At 45.1% G+C, this 17,362-nt stretch overlaps 1 protein-coding gene across 1 annotated transcript; it reads left to right on the top strand.

The window, feature by feature from the left end:
- Positions 1-2,439: 2,439 nt before the first annotated feature.
- On the top strand, positions 2,440-16,245 carry LOC102919884 (uncharacterized). The gene is made up of 7 exons (XM_076562921.1): positions 2,440-2,500; positions 2,669-2,925; positions 2,981-3,124; positions 9,993-10,122; positions 10,266-10,611; positions 12,025-12,070; positions 16,027-16,245. Exons 1-7 carry the CDS (start codon positions 2,440-2,442, stop codon positions 16,075-16,077), a joined length of 1,035 nt encoding a protein of 344 aa, XP_076419036.1. The 3' UTR covers positions 16,078-16,245.
- The last annotated feature ends 1,117 nt before the right edge of the window (positions 16,246-17,362 follow it).

Below are 17,362 nucleotides of genomic sequence, written 5' to 3'. Positions count from 1 at the left end.
TTCAGTGAAAGGCTGGATATTTCCTCAAAAACAATGACCTGTTTTTTTTAGCTATTGTCCAGCATTATTTGACGAGGTTTTCTTATTTCTAGGCATGGTATTCATGTTTATTGGTTTAGGTGTTTGCCCTACAATAAATTTAGAATTTCTGGAGTCTGTCCAGACACGCTGCAGCTCTATACACAGCTAGGCCTCCAGTTCTAGTACCACTTTATAAATAATTACTTAATAAACCAAAAGCTAGACATTTCTATGCACACCTCTGACCGTTGGGAGGGTGTAACACGAAGAAGTACAGCAGTGGTCATCCTGATGTACACGGTATGGGACAGGTTGGTTTCAGGCTTCCCTGGGACACATGAGAGACTGACACAAACACCAAGTGAAGAAACAAACCACTGCATTTTTTCCCTTAGGTCCTATGAACAGCCCACCCCAACCCCAGCACTCTGAAACACTATCAATGAGAGCAGTCTCTCTACCACAAGAACTGCACACACCCTCTCCTTTGTTTATGGCCTTCGAGAGGCTGTGGCCCTTACTCTGTCCAGGTTTTTGTGCAAATGCACCCTCAGCCCTCAGCAGTTTGTACTGCAACACAAAGGGTGCAGTTGGTGCAGTGTCTGAACTTGCAGAGCTGAGAAGCACTGGACAGGACCTTCTATAAGCATTCTAATGCAGACTCTTCACCCACTGTCTGGAGTCTGTTAACTTTCCAAGGGTTGCACTGGCTTTTTTGCAGTGCTGCACAACACACTGTAAACATAGGACCAAAATGTCACTGCTGAAGGTGGAGGTCAGAGACTGGCCTGTGCTTTCAGAGTCCTTGAAGACTCTTGAACAGACACGCACAGAGCTGACCCTGTCCACTTAATGCTCATCTCATGTGTCATAGAGACTAGGAAATGTGGGGTCTGGGATGATGAGAAATTCTTCTGTCTTCACCCAAGCCTCATGTACTTATTGTGATTCCCCACTTCCCAACTCTCCTTGCTAAAATCAGCCTGCAATCTCCCATAGAACCATTCCTAAGGTGTTCTGTGAGGTCCAAGACCACAGGCCAGGGCAGGCAGCCAGGTCTGAACAGGTCTCCTAAAGGTAAGAATCAGTGTCCTTCCCCCATCTCATGCTGGGGCCACACCCTAGCCCATTCTCACTGCAGAGACTCATCCACTATGTAGGAGGCACACAGAAAGTCAATAGCAGAGGAGGGCCTAAACCTTTGTGGCAGCAAACTGCCGAAAGCCGCCAGGGCATTACCAACACGACAATCACAACCAGTGAGGCCACATGAGCCCTTACAACAGCCTGGGTCCTGAAGGTGACCACAGCAATCAGGTTTCCATGGAGGCTGATCCAGAGGAGCCGGCCATGGTTTATTGGTGAGTGAGTAACCAGAACTGTGAGGCAAGTCTTTTGATAGAAGGAAAACTCCTATTCAGGCACCAGGGCTCCCAAATATTCCCACATGAAAAGAGGAACTGCCTGGTCATATGCTTCTTCTTTAGTGCCATTCTAGTCTCAGAGTGACCAGAACAAGTTGGAAAAAAGTAAAATGTGACTGCCATGTGCTCAGTCTGGCCATGTGCCAGTGAAGGGGCTGCTTGGCTGACTATTTTGGTGTGGAGTGTTTGTGTGTGTGGTTGTGTGTGTGTGTGTGTTCAAGAGAAAGGTTAGGAACCTGAGCACAGGTATGACAATTCTCACAGCTTTTGCCAGCACTCATGAAGGCTGAACAGTACTACTAATCTCCTCCCCAGTAGCCCTGGTGAAGATGAACCCTCTGCTCTGCCTGCTGTAGGACTAGCAGGCCCTGCAACCCTGACCAAGCTCCTGGAAAGGCCGAGCATGGAAGCATGACAGGCTCTAAATTCACTTTGTGTGAAATCCTAAAAAAGAACCTCCCAGATAAACACATTAGCTTAATAACCATTTTCTGCCAAGTACCAGGAACACAGTATGGAGTATTATACCAACAGATGTGGTCCACACATTTCCACAAGGCCTCAGAATTATTATTTTTTTCTTACTCACTGCAGATTTCTTCCCATAGTTGATCCCCACTCATTTCCTAGGAAGATAATTCACCAAAGCCAGGGAACTCAGTTGAGACGCCACTTGGATGGTTCCTTCTACACTCTAATTGCCAAAGGGCCACACCTTCCCTTTAAACACATCCTGCACACTGATGCTCCAAATTGTTGTTGGTTTTTGACCTCAGGGTCTCAGTCCATAGCAACTGTCAATCATCCCAGGAAGCCAGGAAGGAAGGCTTCTGATTGGTTAAGATAACCTGGATGTCAGGTCCTTAGGTCCAGAAGAGAAAGAAGCCTTCCTGGTGGAGTAGTTCTCCTGCCAGAACTATAGGGGGCTCCCCCTCAGAATGTGAAGAGACTCAGAGGAAGACAAACCTCAAGCGACTTTGACAGCATTCCTGTCATGGATCATGGAAACATCAACCACCTGCCTCTTGAGGGTCCTGACCAGGAAAAATGGAAAGGTTAGTGCATGCTAGGAGTGGTGGGTTGGCCATGTCCATGAGGGGATGCTGTCCCTCAGAGGTGACTGGAGAGGCCTGGGGCACTGAGGGCTTCACCTGCTGTGATCTCATAGCGACTTTGCACCACGCCGGGCCCTGTTGTCTCTTCTTTCTGTTTCCCACTTTCAGGTGCTGAGACACCCATGCTATCACCATATGAAGAGGGAAAAACGAGGAAGACAGTGGAAGGGACCACCCTGGGTCGGGAGCCCCAACAGCAGAATGGCGAGGAGGAGAACAGAAAAACAGGGCAGAGTGGAGAAGGTCCCTCTGCTGCTGTACCTTCAGGCCTCATGGATGACCCACAGGGTACCAGTCCCAAGAGCCAGGAGAATGAGCGTCCATCTCAGAAGCCAGTTCCTGAGAGCAAAGGGGGCACCGAGGCTGTGCAGCTTTGTGACCTGTGTACAGCATATGTCACATCTGGTGTCCCGCGTACAGTGTGTGTCAGTAACAGTGCCTGGTGTACAGCCTGTGCCTGTTACTGTGCCCCAGGTACAGCCTGTGCCTGTTACTGTGCCCCAGGTACAGCCTGTGTCAATCACTGAGGCCCAGAAAGAGCCAATGCCTGTTTCTGTTCCTCATGTATAGTCTATGCCAGTTTCTATGTCCAATGTACAGCATATGCCAGTTAAGGTATCTAGCACACCACCTATGGCAGTTCCTATTGCACACCCTATGCCATTCCAGGTGGGTTGTGTACAACCATACCAATTACAGTACCCAGTGTGCAGTCTATGCCAAGTACAGTGTCCCCCAATGAGCAGCCTGTGCCATTACAGGACCCCATGTCCAGCCTGAGTCAGTTCTGACGCCCAGTGCACAGACCATTCCAGTTACCGTGCCCAAAATGCAGCCTGTGCCAGCGCTGGGGTCCTGCCGCTGCCTCTGTGACAGGGCTACAGCTGCAGGAGTTGGAACACCTTTTCCAGAGAAATCACGATCCAGTGCTGAAGAAGGGTTAGCACCTTGTGTGGCTTCAAGTCCTTTCATAGGGAACAAGCTGGTACAGAGAGGCCTCTGGCTCCTGGCAGCTGTCCTTCTTGTCTTCATTCACTGAAAAGTTCAGATCACATTTTAAAGTTTTGTTTTGTCTTGCATGAGTGTGTGGGGGGACAAGAGGATCTGTGTCTCACATTGGGAGATCAGAGGACAGCTGGAAGGACTTGGTTCTCTCCTTCCAGGATGTGGGTCCTGGGCTCAAAATCATCACCTCAGGTTGGCTGGCAGGCATGTTCATCTGCTGGCCATTTTGTCTGCCTCCATTTTGCCTTCCAGAACTAAAGCCACCCACACATTCCAGCCTGCAAGACCCCTGCCTTGCTGTCCTAGGGTTCCAAAAGGGAATGGTAACTCTGTAAACTGGGAGTGGAGCTCCTCTCATGTACTATTTAGGTGGAACAAGTAGAAATGTTTGTCCAGTGCCTGTTGATCTAAGTAAGGTCCTGTTAGGACAGGCCTGAGAACCCTGAGGTGTGTTGGGATAATTCAGGGTACCACACTGCCTTTGTTTATAATATTGATACATTTGTTTCCCCCCTCCCTCCTCCTCTCCTCACATGGATCAGTCTCCTCTCATCCACTCTGGACTCTCCCAGATGTCCCTGCCTCTGGCTATGCTCTCCCACAAATCTATTATAGACTTTTCTTCCACCACACTAGGTGCAAGTCATGTTCCTTTTTGTCTTTTTTACATTCAGTATTCATTATATATATATGTGTGTGTGTGTGTGTGTGTGTGTGTGTGTGTGTGTGTGTGTGTGTGTGTGTGTGTATGTGTATGTACAGGTACATTCAAGTCCTTTAATGTTGGTATTCTTTAGGTAGGGCTTCTCTGTAGAGTAGTCCTAGGGTCATAGTATATAAAGGATTCAAATTAGTGTAGCTAAGGGTTCCATGATCCTAAACAATTAGAAATACTGAAAACTAAGTATAGATTCTATCCTTACAGGGCAATTTGGGTGTGTGGGTAGTTGACAGGCCGAACCCAGCACTGATAATGCTAATGTAAGCTTGGTTAAAGAGAGTGTGATAAGAATGGGAAAGCATAGAGTCCAAATGCCTGGTCCTTCTGTTGTTTTGAGGCATCTGGTGATGCCAAACAGATAAGGATACCCAGCCTTATAATTATCCGAAGCACGCTGGCGCATCTGCCTTAAAAATGCTGCTGACTTCCCCAAGAGTGAATTACTGTAGGGAGGGGGCAGTAATTCAGGCAAAATGCAATGTTTGGACATTTGACTTGTGACTGTTCTGCAGTACTGGGGTGGAAACCAGGGCCTCCCACATTCTAGGCAAACACTGGACTCTGTCCCAGCCCCTCAGCCTCACACAGCATTAGAGTAGGGAGACAGCAGGTTCTTCTGTGAAATCTAAATTATAGAGAGCAGCTAATGTCACAGGATGTCTTTTCTGATTATATCCTGATTACCCTACTGAACAAATCCCTCTCCCTCTCATTGCAGAGAAGGTTCAGGAAGAGGAGAGAATAGATCTGCACTTAATCTTAGCCAAAAGGCCGAGAAGCGATGAGAGAACAGATCTGGTGAGGGAAGAATCTCTCAGGACTTAGCAGTGCTCCTCCTGGGACACGCTCCTCCTCAATCTAAAGATTGTGCAGGCGCCCCAGTGTGCCAGCCTTGACCAGGTTCCACTTGTAGATACATTTGTCTTCCACCCACATGTTGATACATCTTTCTTCCCTAAGAACCTGTATTTAAAATAGTCTTTCTTCATGTGTCTTCTGCATTAGTATGGTATGTATGACAGTTATTAAGGAAATGACATTTAAAGAAAATGACAAGGTCTCCTTCTATGGGGGGACATCACTGAGTGAGCATCAGTAGCCTTTTATATAATGGGAATTTGTCAAGTAGGGTAGTGTGTTTACATTTGCCCATAAATTATCCTGTCCTCCATCATGGTGTTTTAATCCTCATCCTGAACATGTACCATTGAATGGAACATTGAAAATCTCTAGGAAGATGGTGTTTATCCAGACAGAGCTGGTTCTGGCCATTCCTGGGATTTCATGCCCAACATGGACTCCAAGAGAACCTTTCAAAAAAGGTTTCTTTTTAAATTGTTTTGGTTTTTCTTTCCTTTTTCCAGTGTCTGTTGTGGTGACAAGTTTTTTTGTCAAGTAGACAGAAGCTAGACACATCTGTAAAGAGGTAATATCCATTGGAAAATGGCTCCATCCTGTAAGCCATTCTGAGGAGCGTTTTCTTGATTAATGATTCATATGTAAGGGTCCCTTCCACTGTGGATGGAGCCACCTCAGAGCAGGTCATCCTGGAGTGTATTAGAAAGCTGGCTGAAGAAGCCAAGAGGAGCAAGCCAGTAAGCAACATCTCTACACAGCTTCTGCCTCAGTTCCTGCCTCCAGTTCCTACCCTGACTTCTCTCAATGATAGACTGTAAGCTCTGAGAGGAAATAAACCCTTTCCTCCCCAGTTTGCTTTAGTTCTTGTGTTTTATTACAGAAGCAGAAAGCCAACTAAAGCCAACTCAAATAACGAAATGGACTGATAGAATCTCTCCTGCCTCAAATTCTCCCAAGTCCCCTCCTTCCAACTCCTCCATGTCTTCCCCCACTACTCTCACATTAATTGCCTCTTTTCACTTACTCTTCTACATATAGACATATAAGTACGAACAACTGTGTGAATACGGACTGCTGAGTCTGCTTCTGTTGTTTATGTGTATGTGATTTCTGGGCTGCTCCTTTGCCTTGACTAACCACTTAGAGGGCTCATTCCTGGGAGACGTCAATTCCTCCTCTCTCTGTAGTCACTAGCTGCCCATAGTTCTCTGTCTAGGAACAAAATAAAGCCCTGGCCTAAAATCCCAGTACATAGTGTCTCTCCTTCCATGGAGACTTTACCATCTCTCCATTATCTTGTCTGTTGATATGGCCAGTGTTCAGATCTCATTTATGCAGCCAGTTCTGTGAGTGACTGTTTCACAGCAGACATCCTCGAATTGAAGCTCCCCATGAGCCATTGTTCTCTGCATCCTGTCCATTTGTGGCTTCTCTGATGGTCTCCCTTTGCTGTAGACAGAGGGTTCTCTGATTAGGGGTGGTAGTCACACTGATATAAGGATGAATCCGGTTTGAATTATTCCAGTCTATCATCATCCACAATTATAATTTCTCTTCTAAGATGCATAACCTCACTAGTCCTGAGATGTTGTCTAGGTTTCTAGGATGAGGGATGATTTCCCTCCTGTGGATTGGATCTTAAAAGTTCAAATAGACAGCTGTTGGTTACCACCAACATGGGAGTGTCTCTCTGACACCTCTCTGGATATTTGGACATTATTGTGCTTCATGGGTGTTGTTGCTGGGTAGTACTGTTAATTGCTTCCCTCCCTTGGCAGCTTGCATAGCAATTTCTTGTCAGATGGAAGCAAAACACACAGGAAGGTGGCTTTCAGGCTACATCCCTCTGCTGTACAGTGTCTTAGCCAACAGAGGCTCATGTCCATCTGCTGAGAGGCATCCTGGGGCAGCAGCAATTGTCTGTATTTTGGGAGTCACTTGGATTACTGGGCCTGATACTGGGGTCATTGTTAGTTCCTTGATAATTGTGGATAATGTATTTTGATCTTTTTCACCCCCCACCTTCTGAGAACCACTCACAGCTCTCTACCCACCCTACTTTGTACCCTTTAAAGAAACAACCCATCAAGTCTATTTGTGCTGCCTTGCACTCTTGTTTGTGAAGCTATCCACTGGAACATGGTCGACCTATCAGGGACTGCACCTTAAAAGAAAACTGACTCTGCCTGTCCCGGCAGCTGTCAATCATGAGGAACTCATCAGGTGGAAGTGACTTCATGCCTAACTTAAAGGATTTTGACTTGAGCTTGTGCAGACCTTTGCTAAGCTGTCCCAACTGCTGTGGATTTATATGTCCAGCTGTGTGAGAAAACACTGTTTTCTTGTAGTCACCCACCATCTCCATCTCTTCTTCTCACCCCAAAATCTCAATGAACCCTGAGCCTTGGGAGGGAGGGTTTGTGGTAGATATGTCCCATTTATGGCCTAGTGTTCCACAGTCTGTTACCTTGATCAGTTAAGTGTCAAAGACATTGGAAAGACAATACCTACATATGCTCAAACCAGAACACAATCCCAGCAGGGGCAGGGGAGGTGGGCCAGAAGTCCCACCTCTAGCTGAGGAGCTAGTGACAAATGATAGCTGCTGGGAGAGGGAGGTTCGTTTTTTTTTTTTCAAGAGTATATCCCTTGCCAGATTGACCACTCTCTAGAGGATGGCCTCATACCCAAATCTACTTGGGCAGCACATATGGAACTAGGTGGACTTCATAAACAAAGAGGACATGAAGTTCAAGTTGAGTGACTAGGATGTGGGAGAGGTGTAGAGGGGGATGAGCTTGTGGATGCGATGTGTTTGTGGGAATATGGTCAAAACACATTTGATGAAATATTCAATGAAGTATTATGAAAACACAGATTAATGTATACAATCCTTCTTTACCAGTTACCTTGTAAGCATTCCTGAGACCACTGAACACACCTTTGAAAATTCACTTACCTCCCATTAAACTACTTTGTCATGTCCACCCTTTTTCTCGCTCTAGCTAGCAGTTGTATGCCAGCCCTTGGTCTGGAGATAGCTCATTTGGTAAAGTGCTCAACCTTGAGGACCTGAGCTAGATACCCATACCCAAGTAGAAATTGCAGGGATGCTTGCTCTCATTTGTAATCTCCGCACTGATGGGGTCGAGGCAGGTAAGTTCCCAGGACTTGCTGACTAGTACAATTCTAGCCTAATTTGTGACCTCTAGGCAATTGAGAAACTATGTCAAAGGAGATGGTCAGAGTTCCCAAAGATGCGCCTGCATTTGCACATGTGTACACACATACATAGTCACACTTTTAAAAGACTATGTAGATAAAAGGCATATCTTAACACATTCACTTAGTCCTATAAAGTCTTATCAAGGATTTTACATCAAGGACTTAAGGGAATTTCAGCAGACAACAGATAATTGTATTCGGTTGTAACCAATCTTTTTTTTTAATCATATTTTTTTTATTTATTTTACAATACTATTCAGTTCTACATAATAGCCACAGATTCCCTTGTTCTCTCCCTTCCTGCCCCCCTCCCCTTCCCCCCAGCACACCCCCCATTCCCTCCTCCTCCAGATCAAGGTCTCCCCCGAGGACTGGGATCGACCTGATAGACTCAGTCCAGGCAGATCCATTCCCCTCCTTCCAGATTGAGCCAAGCGTCCCTGCATAAGTCCCAGGTTTCAAACAGCTAACTCATGCAACGAGCCCAGGACCTGGTACCACTGCCTAGATGCCTCCCAAACAAATCAAGCCAATCGACTGTCTCACCTATTCAGAGGACCTGGTCCAGTTGGGGGTCCCTCAGCCTTTGGTTCATAGTTCATGTGTTTCCATTCATTTGGTTATTTGTCCCTGTGCTTTATCCAACTTTGGTTTCAACAATTCTCACTCATATAAACCCTCCTCTTTCTCACTAATTAGACTCCCATAGTAAATGAAGACCACATGAGAAAAGGAAGAAACAAAGAGCTAAAGAGGCCCACAGAAATCCACAAAGATACCCCCACAAAAGACTGCTGGTAATGGTCGAGAGACAGCCGGGACTGACCTACTCTGGTGATGGGATGGCCAAGCACCCTAATAGTTGTGCCAGAAACCCCATCCAAGGACTGAGGAATATGGATGCAGACATCCATGGCTAGGCCCCTGGTGGAGCGCTGGTTGTAACCAATCTTAACAGTATTAATCAATGCTAAACAGTGTAAATTGCCCCAGTGCTCCAGGGAGATGTGGGTCACTGTGATAGGTCTCCTGAGCCTTCAGCACCCTCTGTATACACTTTTCAATATCCTACAGCTAGAGACCCTGGAAGCATGCCAGGCTCTAGCTTCTGTCTTTGTGAACGTTCAGAGGCAGAGATCTTCTATATGATCATATTTGCTTTATTTATGTCAAGTCCCAGCTCTCAGATGTAGAATTCTAGGCCAAGAGGTGTTCACTGACATTTCTCAACCAGACTCCAGAGCTACTGGGAGAACTGTGTCTTATTCCCTTCAAATCTGTCAGCACAGTTGAGCATGTCCTCTTCCCTGGGATGATACCTCATCACCAAGGCCACACTAATCAGCAGGATTGTGTCTTAGAAGCCCAAATGTACACCCCCGCATTCCCATGGGTTGTGCCATTCTGTTCTCACAAGCACATTCTGCTCATTGCAACCCTAAACTGCTGTCACTGGTTGAATCTGAAGAGGCTCAACCCACAGTAAATGACATTGAGAAAGCAGGCAGAACAGGATGCCTGTGACTGACCAGATACATTGTAATCTGGACCAGTCCAGAAGAGAACACTTTCTTTCAGGTCATGGGTCAATGCTTTTGTTCCCTTCCAAGCGCTTGGACTTAGACACTCTGCAGGAGCATGAGTACCATCAACAGCATTCAGGGAATGGAACCTCAAGACATCACCCATTTGCTTCATCTGGGAATTGATGAGGTTGAAGAAGAAAGAAATGATCAGTATATGGTTGGGCCAGGTGCTCTAATTATCTCTGTTTCTTTGCAGATGAAAGTGGACAGATGCTTGCCAGCTCAGTCTGCAGCCCTTCCCTTTGCTTACCCATTCACCCTGGATTCTGATTCCCTCTCTGATCATTCTCTTTTTGTTTCCTCCGTCCAGGAGCAAGTGAATGGACAACATTGCAGAATGTGAAAGGATGTCAGGAGAAAGAGGGTGATCAGGGTGGCCTTGTGTTGGGGGCTGCAGCAGCAGGAAAAGGTGCAAAAGAAGAGGTCAGAGATGAAGTTCCTGTTGGCAGTGCAGCTCTCGTGGATGGCAAGCCCAGCAGCAATAGCCAAGATAAGGGCCAACGAGAGGAGCAGATCCCTGGGAGGACAAAAGGCCATCAGCTTCTACCAGGTCCACCAGGCCGGCTGCACCGCCTCCGCCACAGGTTCACTGAGTTCCAGCTGCAGAAGCTGGAGCGTGTTTTTGAACGCAATCACTACCCCAGTGCTGAAGCAAGGTAAGAACAGTGTCTGGCTTGTACTGGGAACAGAAAGTACTCAAGGGAGGCCTCTGATCTTTCCCAGGTCCTTCTCTAACCGCTCTTAAAATAAAATCGGCCTACAGACTCCAGGCTACGAGACCCCAGTCTTCTGCACTTGGGTTCTGGGGTAAAGGGGAGTGGGAAAGCAGGAACAAAGATATTTTCATGAAGTATTTAAATGACTTGAAACAAGGTTAGAGCAGGAGTGAGAAGTCTGAGGGTGGCTGAGGAAATGCATGTTGGTGTTTGCTTAAAATTTCACTAAATTGTGCATCATGCAGTTTCTGCATTAAGTTATATTTTTATAAGTGCTTTGGGACATTTGTCTTAAATCACTGATTTCATTATTACTGTTGAGTATTTTGCAGGGTGGGAGAGGGAGTATTCTTCCCCTTAAAATTTCTACTCAAGAAAAAAAAAACTGTCCCTAAAAGCAAGATAAAGTGCTGAGTATAGTGACTTGCGGCCCGAGCAACACAGCTCAGGCAAAAGGCTCCCTGCAAATTCCAGGACATCTTGGGCTATAGCCTGAAACGTGATCTCAATCAATCAATCAAATCCGTGCTGCTAGTCCTGGTTTGCAATCTCTCCACTTGGGCACTTGGCAGGTGGCAGCATGAGGGTAAGAAGTTCAAGGTCATCCTCAGCTCCTTGGCTCCAGGAGGCCTGTGCCAGGAGAACAACAAAAGCAAACCCCAGAAGAGCCAAGAGCGCAACACCACAGTCTGGCTTTTCCTCTCTCCTCCCTCAAACCCTTCTCCTTTCTCCCCCCTCCCTTCCCCTTCCACTTACCTATCTCCTCTCCTTCCCCACCCCTCCTTTTCTCCTGATTCTCTTACTGATACAGAAACTCACTTTCCAGCCCAGGCTGGCCTGCAACTTCCAGAGAGCTTGGTTCAGATCCCTCATTCTGGTAGTACAAGCTTGTGCTGCTAGCATTGTGAGACTTTTAAACAGTGTTTTTGTACCTGTTGTGGCTTTAGTATTTTCTTTCCCTGATAATCAGCAGGTTGAACATTTTCGCATGGTAATTGAACATTAGGAATTCCATTTTAATTAATCCATTTTCTTTTATTTGAATTTCTCTTTCCAGTCTGACAAAGTTCCCAAAACCTTTCCTCCGTGTGATTATGTTCACAGCTCTGTTGTATCAACACGTGTTGATGTCAGTAACATTTTGTATCATGTTTTGTTTTCTGTTTTAGTGATTTTCAAATTGTATCTGAGTGTCTTAGGGACTTATTCAGTTTTTTTCACATATCTATCACTAGCACATAGAAAATAAAATATCGTTGGTAGAAATACATTTTAAAAGCCTCAAAGTCCTCAAAGTGAATGTCACAAAACAGATGATGCCAAATACCGAACATTTGCAACTTTTGCCCACAGAAAGGAACTTGCAAGATGGATAGGTGTGACAGAATCCAGAGTGCAGGTCAGTAACTAGAAAAAAAAACAGCCATTCTAGAACTTGTGTCAGGTCCTGGATACCTTTGTCCTATGGGTGAAGTTGTTGTGAAGATTTTACTTCTCTCTACTTGGTAAATGAGGGTTTTTGTTTTGAGGCAAGGGTCTCTCTACATGGCCCTGGATCTTGTGGAACTCACTTTGTAGACCAGGATGGCTTCCCTCACAGAGATCTGATTGCCTCTACCTCCAGAGTGCTGAGATTAAAGGCATGTGCCACCACCATGCCCAGCTGGGAAATGAGTTTTGAACTTTGTCGGTTTTATACATGGGAAACGGAATAAGCAAGTTCCACAATACCATAATGTCTCATTTTCAGAGAGAACATGACTTCCTAAATAAAAAAAAAATACTATTGAACAGTTATAGAGCTCATGACCCCCCGGGGAGGGGGAACACAGGCTCAGTTTGGATTATAATTAGCTAAATGTTTTAAAGCTGCTAGCAAGACAATAATCTCTGAGCTAAATTTGAGTTTGCCATGTGAAGGAGAGTGAGGGGAGGATTTTTAAGGGTGAAAAGCACAAGAAGACTCTGAACACAAGTAAGCCAGGAGCTGTTCTGCTCTGCCAGGACTAGGTAGTCAAGTCAACCTCATACTAGTCCTTGGATGTGTGCATAAGCAGGCTAGAAAAGCTGAAGTGCAGTTAGTCACCTGATAGCAAGCAGATAGTCACGGCTGTACATTTTTGTGGGGGAGGGTCACTAAGTCAGGGTTACTCATCTTCCAGTGTCTGGAGTCAGCAACAAATGGCTAGTGGGTACCAAGATGGATGCCGAACACAAAATGGAGTTTCTTTAGCCTTCACAGAACCAGTTTTATTCCTTAAACATAAGGAGACTCTGTGTTATTTATTTTTATGAATAAATTATTAATACATATTCTGAGTTACAAAAATGCACATTCATTCAGTCTATGTGCAAATAATTGTACAAATTATGTAGAAATGTATAGGTTATAGATGCATATAAAGTTATATTTAATTCTGGAGTCCTTTTAGGTAGCATTTGTGTGTAGAGTCATATTAAGCTTAAGGTTAACATATAAGTCACTCAAATTAGTGCAGTGTAGGGATTCAGGACAATGAATTGTTTTAAAAATAAACTATATTAACACTCTATACTTATGGAGGGAATTTATAAACATTCAGGTATTAGAGTGCAAAATCATTTAATTAAACAGAGACTGGTCAGAATGAGGGATGCCTCAAGTCCTGATGCTTAGTTTTCCTGGAAAAACCATTCATGAGCTTTAATTTTCTGAACCACACTGATGTGCTCTGAATACACCACTAACAAACTAGATTGTACATTGTAGTAGAGATAGATGAAGGTGAGCAGTCTTTGGAAATTTGTCCAAAAAGCTAAGCAACCTAAAAGAAACAAATTTGGATGGTTTTCAGCTGATCTGAGGAAATGTTAGGAAAGAATGATGTACAAACTTGCACCATGCTCACCCTACACACTGGGGCTGTTGGAAACCACTGCATGCATCCGTGACTATTTCCTGGAAGAAAAAAAAATGTAAGAATGTATTTCTGGCTTGGCGGTGGTGGCACATACCTTTAATCGCAGCAGCTGGGAGGCAGAGTCAGGATCTCTGTGAGTTCGAGGCCAGCCTAGTCTGCAGAGTGAGATCCAAGACAGGCACCAAAACTACACAGAGAAACCCTGTCTCGAAAAAACAAAACAAAAAGAATGTATTCTGTTTCATTTGTTGAGAGTAAAGAAGAGTTGTCATATGTGGGAACATGAAGCCCTTCATTTGCTCAGGCAGTGTAATTACTTACTAGTTGTAATAAGTTGACAATATGACTGCCTAGGTGAACACAAGCTGTAAAATGTGTGCCGGCAAAAGGCAGCGAGAAAGACAGGAAACATAAACACGAACTTTAGCTTTGGTGCTCAGAGCCTCCCCCCTCCCCCCGGATGGTGCAGTGATGGCCTACAGATCAAATTAAGATCTTTCTAGAATGCCAGAGCAATACAGGAGGCCTCTGAAGCTGTACCACAAGGTGATAGGCCAGGATCACAACCCGATCTGGCTCAGGTAAAGTTTCAGAACTTCACTTTGTCAAGTGAAGTCCCAGTTGGCCAACTAAGAAACTGACACTTGCTCAGTTGCTTTGTTCCTCCCTCAATTTACATAGCATACTCTCAATGGCATTCTGAGGGCAAAGTGACCTGACCACCATGAGTAAGGGGGAAGATAATGTTCCCATTTACTATCACACCTTTTTTTTTTGTTTTGTTTTGTTTTTGTTTGTTTGTTTGTTTTTTCAAGATGGAGTTTCTCTGTGTAGCTTTGCGCCTTTCCTGGAACTCACTTTGTAGACCAGGCTGGCCTCGAACTCACAGAGATCCACCTGCCTCTGCCTCCCGAGTGCTGGGATTAAAGGCACGCGCCACCACTGAATGGTATTGTAAAATAAAAAATATATATCACACAAAAAAGGAAAAAAAAAACATAGCCAACATCACAAGGGAGGTAAATATAGTACTTTTTGTCTGGTTCTCTCTCTCTCTCTCTCTCTCTCTCTCTCTCTCTCTCTCTCTCTCTCTCTCTCTCTCTGTGTGTGTGTGTGTGTGTGTGTGTGTGTGTGTGTGTGTGTATTGGGAATCAAACATGAGGACTTGTGTTTGCTAGCTAAGCACTCTGCCACGGAGGTAAATGCCCTGCCCTTACACAATTCTTAATTCTCAGACCATGAACAAAAGGTTCGTGTTGCTGCCCACCAGAGGAGTTGGTAGGCCAGAAATAAGCTATTTTCCTTTCTCTTGCATCTTCTAGCAGACACTCAAAAGTCAAGAAAAGGAACCCGGAGTCAACTTGCTCAAGCCCCTCTTTCCTGTGTATATCAGCTGTTCTCAACATGTGAGCCCTTCCACAGGGGTTGCATATCAGATATCCTATAAATCAGATATTTACATTAGGATTAACAACAGTAGTAAAATTATAGTTATAAAGTAACAACAAAATAATTTTATGGTAGGATGTCACCTCAACATGAGGAACTGTGTTAGAGGATCACAGCATTGGGGAGGTTGAGAACCACTGCTGTAACTCCTCAGCACATTGCTCTGGACTTTGTAGACTGTACTGACTGAGGGAAAAGGACTTCCAATAATATGATGGGTGACCAGGAAAGATGCCGCAAACAGGGAATAGAGTTTTTGACTCACAGTTCAAAGCTTGGGAGCATTCAAAAGGTTAATGCAATGGAGCCCTCATAAAGGAAGGTAGTGAGAAGACAGGGGAACTTAATGCCTTTTGCCTTTTCATAGTTCACTGGAATTTAGAGATTACCCTTTCTTTGACATCTCATCACAGAAATGCCCAACAGTAACTCATAAGCTGTATCTGTGTCTTCTTCTTGAAGAAGGCATTGAAATATAATTGGAGCTCAGCATGGTTGTGAACATCTTAATACCAGCACTTGGAGGAAAGGGCAGGTGGTTCTCTGAGTTCAAGGCCAGCCTGGTCTACAAAGTGAGTTCCAGGATAGCCAGGGCTGCACAGAGAATCCATTTCTCAAAAATATATATATGTAATTGGAGAGGAGAGTCAAAGTCTCCAAAACTTTGCCACAGGGCTGGGGCTAGGGAGAATTTGCTGAAGGATGATGGGCTATGATGTCATCTGTTCTATGGGATTCCTCAGGGTTCCTTTTTGCAGTACTGAGGATAGATCCCAGGGCCTCACACATTCTAGCAAACACTGTTCCCTGTGCAACACCCTCAGTCCCTCATGGAATTAGAATTTGAATTAGAACTGGGATTGGAGTTGGAGGAGTTGAAATTGGAGTTAGAGCAATAAGAAAGGTTCTCTCATGGAATGTAAAATCTCACTGGTATATAAACTTACATGATGTGCTCTGCAGTTATGATCCTGACTAAGACAGTCTTTTTCTCTTTTCCTTGTAGAACTGGCTTAAGAGCAGGAGAATCAAATACAGGAAAAGACTGAGGTTGTAAGTGCTCTGAAGTGTTCTCCATGGTGCCCTTGCACCATTCCCTGAAGACTGTGGAGGAGTCCCAGGGAACCACCCTTGCTCAGGAGACAGAAACAGATGTTTCTGCTGCTACCTATGCATTATTTTATTCTCCTCCTCTTTTTATCTCACCCTATTTTTATTTGCAATAAAGCAGTGAAATTGCAATATATTTGCTTCATGAGTCTCTGGGGATTGGTAGGATATGTGTGTAAATTATCAATAAAATGATCTTTAAACAGAAAGGAAAAATCCTTTTCCACTCAGTGTGATAGTGGGTTTACTCTGACCACGTACCCTCTTTTACCACCATCCCCTGGACCAGAGTAATAGATCTGTTTGCTTCAGAATAGAAGACAATGTTTCTTTTCTCCCAGTATTCTGTTTTAGTGTGTGTATGTGATAATTTTATTTTTAGGTATTATGCACACAAAAAATTATGAAAATTAAGCCAACATTCTTTGAAGCCACACTGAAGAAGAGAAAAAAAACATTATCTACTGAATGCTTTCTAATTGTTTTGATTGTGAGGTCTCAACATAAAAGTTTCCTTGTTGGTGTGGTGGTGGGGATGAGGGAAAGATGCCCTCCACCTAGCCCCTACTGCATCCAGCTGATGAGGGAGGTGACCCCTTTACCAGCTGCAATACTTGGGACAGTGAGCCCTGTGCCTCATCTGGCAGCTCAGCAGAACTGACCCTGTTGATGAAGGCACAAGTGAGCTGGCCTGGGAATGTGAGCATGGAAGAGCTGGCTCTGGCGCTTATCTACCATATGGTAACATGGATGGGGATGAGATTTCCTCCTTCCCAGTCAACACCTGAGGCAGGTGTGAGAGCTGGCCCTGATGTCAGCAAGGCATAACTGCCCCATCCCTGCCCTTGCCACCAGCTCCAAAACTCAGGAGAGAAGGCTTTGTACCTACTTGGGAAGCACAACAGAGTCAACCCCATTGGTGGAGGTGTGTGTGAGCCAGCCCCGACATTGTGAGTATGAGACATCTGTCCCTATTACCCATCTGTCATTTGGTGGCATGGGTTGAGGAGAGATACCCTTCCCCCAACACACCAATCAACACCTGAGGCAGGTGGAAGAGCTGACCTTGAAGTCATAAGGACAGGAAAGCTGCCCCTAGCTGCCACCAAATGCACTCAGGAAAGCAGACCCTGTACCTTGGCTGGGCAGCACAATAGACTCAATCCGGTTGGCGGAGGTGTGGGAGAGCCAGCCCCAAAGTTGCAAGCATGGGAGAACTGTCCTTATTACTC

Source organism: Peromyscus maniculatus, chromosome X (genome assembly GCF_049852395.1).
Source record: "Peromyscus maniculatus bairdii isolate BWxNUB_F1_BW_parent chromosome X, HU_Pman_BW_mat_3.1, whole genome shotgun sequence".
Taxonomy (NCBI): domain Eukaryota; kingdom Metazoa; phylum Chordata; class Mammalia; order Rodentia; family Cricetidae; genus Peromyscus; species Peromyscus maniculatus.
The sequence above is the reverse complement of the archived record's forward strand: the minus strand, read 5'-3'. Positions and strand labels throughout refer to the sequence as shown.

Bases quoted from the DNA above. Each gene is read 5' to 3' on its own strand.
- LOC102919884 (XM_076562921.1), top strand. From the start codon at position 2,440: ATGGATCATGGAAACATCAACCACCTGCCTCTTGAGGGTCCTGACCAG. The intron at 10,612-12,024 runs GTAAGAACAGTG...TTTTGCCCACAG, and splicing joins TACCCCAGTGCTGAAGCAAG to AAAGGAACTTGCAAGATGGA. The intron at 12,071-16,026 runs GTCAGTAACTAG...TTTTCCTTGTAG, and splicing joins TGACAGAATCCAGAGTGCAG to AACTGGCTTAAGAGCAGGAG.